This window comes from Limanda limanda, chromosome 14, assembly GCF_963576545.1.
Source record: "Limanda limanda chromosome 14, fLimLim1.1, whole genome shotgun sequence".
Classification (NCBI taxonomy): Eukaryota; Metazoa; Chordata; class Actinopteri; order Pleuronectiformes; family Pleuronectidae; genus Limanda; species Limanda limanda.
In genome coordinates, this window is record NC_083649.1 from 866,291 (window position 1) to 868,810 (window position 2,520).

Below are 2,520 nucleotides of genomic sequence, written 5' to 3' on the forward strand. Positions count from 1 at the left end.
TTTCATAGATGGAAGTATCAGGTTAAATGATTTAATTAACGTGTGATTTAAAATTCAGTTTGGATCGAATGTGAAACCTGTTGTTTTCATACTGGTTGCCAGGCGACGGAGGGATGGTAGAAGTTCGCCTGCTGATCGGGACTGAAAAGTATGATTTCTGTTTTATTTGAATTTACCTGAAGGAAGTTAAATGACATCATTTCTCTGATGCAGATCCATCACATGTCATTAAGCCGTTTAGGGGTCGAGTATCTTGCCAAAGGGCACTTCAGCAGGCTGATGGGGAAGACTGAGGATCGGACCACCGAACTTCTGGTTGGAGGTTGACCGCTCTACCCCCTCAGACACAGTCGCACCACAGTTACACACTAAGCAGCTGACATTGTCTGGTTTCAAAAATCATCGGCATCGCAATGATACGATATCCCATTAAAATGGCCGATGACGTTTCCTATTGAGAGCAGGTACAGGGAAACTAAAATGGGAACAGGAATCAAACCTCTCTCTGTCTGAGAGACTCTAAGGGCAGCTCCAGATCTGCCCACTCTCCGATAAAGCTGCTCGGACAGAGGCTGAGGAAGGGGATGCTAGCAGGAGACGCTAACTGTCTGTAGCTCAGTGGTCAGATGCTCGATCATCAGTCAAGTGTTGGAATGTAATGTGGATTGTATATAATCAAGTTAAGGCAAAGTGATGCTATGCTATGCTATGCTATGCTATGCTATGCTATGCTATGCTATGCTAAGATATGCTATGCTATGCTATGCTATGCTATGCTATGCTATGCTATGCTATGCTATGCTATGCTATGCTATGAATCGACCCAAAGGATACTTGTCTGTGTGACTTGTTCCAGAAGGCCCACAAGGTGATGCCTGAGTTTAGGTTTATATCATCTGTGGAATAACTTTGACCTGACAGCCAGGAGCACTCAGCCAATGAGAGGCGCTCATAGCTGAACACACGGGTTTGGACACTCGTAACTTTATACACACCAGTGAGTGTCTGAAGCTGTCAGTCACCACATGTCAACAGTTCTTATATCATCCATCAATAACTGATCAGAGCCGAGCTGATCAGAGACATGAAACCTTGTGTGTTGATCCAGATGCTTCTCACGTTTGGAAGCTGTCCTGTAGTCCATCTTTATTTGAAGTCATTGGCACAAAGACCTTGAGGACAGACTGGATGTCCATGTCTTTGTGAACTAAAGGGACATGCTCATTGTGAATTTACTGCCCCTCCCCATCATTTCGCCAGGGAGATAGATGTTCTTCTAGAAATCACATGACCAGGGAGCTGGAGACCAGTGGAGAGATGATGCAGAAGGTGTCAGCCAGTGTCTGGTGTCACGTGATGTGAGGGTTCATATACAGTGTGAGGACAGGAGGACGCTGCAGACAAGCTCTGCTCACATGGAAACCAGAGGAGCCACGACCAGGCGTCTCCGCTGACAGCCCCTCTTTACTGTTGTGGGAATACGAGCGAGAAGAAACCTGTGTTACTGCTTCATTGACTTTAACAGGTTCATGTCTGTGATGCTGGACTAAAATGTTGAGTGCAAATCTCTCTCTGACCAATGTCACAGCTGGAGCTCAGTATCAGGGTTTACTGGAGAGACTGCTGTTCTCCACTGTGACCTCTGTGCCCTGCTGCATCTTCCTCTTCATTAATGTCACCATGTTGTTCACCCTGAGGAGCAAAGCAGTGTTTCGTGAGTCCTCTCGTTACATCCTCCTGTTCAACCTCCTGGTGGCCGACACCATGCAGATGACACTTGGCCAGTTAATGTATATAATCGCTGTCTGTAGAACACGGCTGTCGTATCCTGTGTGTGGTTTTCTGGTCATGCTCACTAAACTCACAAATGAAGTCTCCCCTCTCACTCTGGTGGTGATGTCTCTGGAGAGATATGTAGCTGTGTGCCAGCCGCTGCGACACGCTACCATCATCACCATCACAAACACAGCACTGGCCATCATGGTGGTTTGGGCCATTAGTTCACTGAACATCCTCGTCCGCGTTCTGTTGATGTTAGATTTCCCTTTTGAAGACCTGGACACTCTGCAGATGAAAGACTTTTGCTCGGACATAGCAATGTTGATCGGGCTCGTGTCTGATGATTATGATAGAGCTTACACTTGTCTTGTGTTTGTATCAGCAGCTGCAGTGATCATATCCACCTACATCGGTGTGATGGTGGCAGCCAGGTCAGCGTCTACAGACAAAGCTTCAGCTCGTAAAGCTCGTAACACCCTGCTGCTGCATCTGGTGCAGCTGGGCCTCAGCCTCTCCTCCACCGTCTACAACCCAATCCTGGCAGCTGCTTCCAGAAGTCTCAAAAGATTAGTATTTGTGCGCCTGCAAAATGTTTTTTATGTTTGCATTTTTATTTTCCCCAGATGTCTGAGCTCTCTCATCTATGGCATCAGAGATCAGACCATCAGACCTGCTCTCATGTTTTATCTCTGCTGTCGACTGAAAGTCTTTCGGACCAACACGAAGGTCTCCGCCTCGTGA

The 2,520-nt window shown here is 46.9% G+C and overlaps 1 protein-coding gene across 1 annotated transcript; it reads left to right on the forward strand.

The window, feature by feature from the left end:
• The first annotated feature begins 1,551 nt into the window (after positions 1-1,551).
• LOC133019710 (odorant receptor 131-2-like) lies at positions 1,552-2,520 on the forward strand. Its single transcript, XM_061086269.1, has one exon. It carries the CDS (start codon positions 1,552-1,554, stop codon positions 2,518-2,520), a length of 969 nt encoding a protein of 322 aa, XP_060942252.1.

Bases quoted from the DNA above. Each gene is read 5' to 3' on its own strand.
- LOC133019710 (XM_061086269.1), top strand. From the start codon at position 1,552: ATGTTGAGTGCAAATCTCTCTCTGACCAATGTCACAGCTGGAGCTCAG.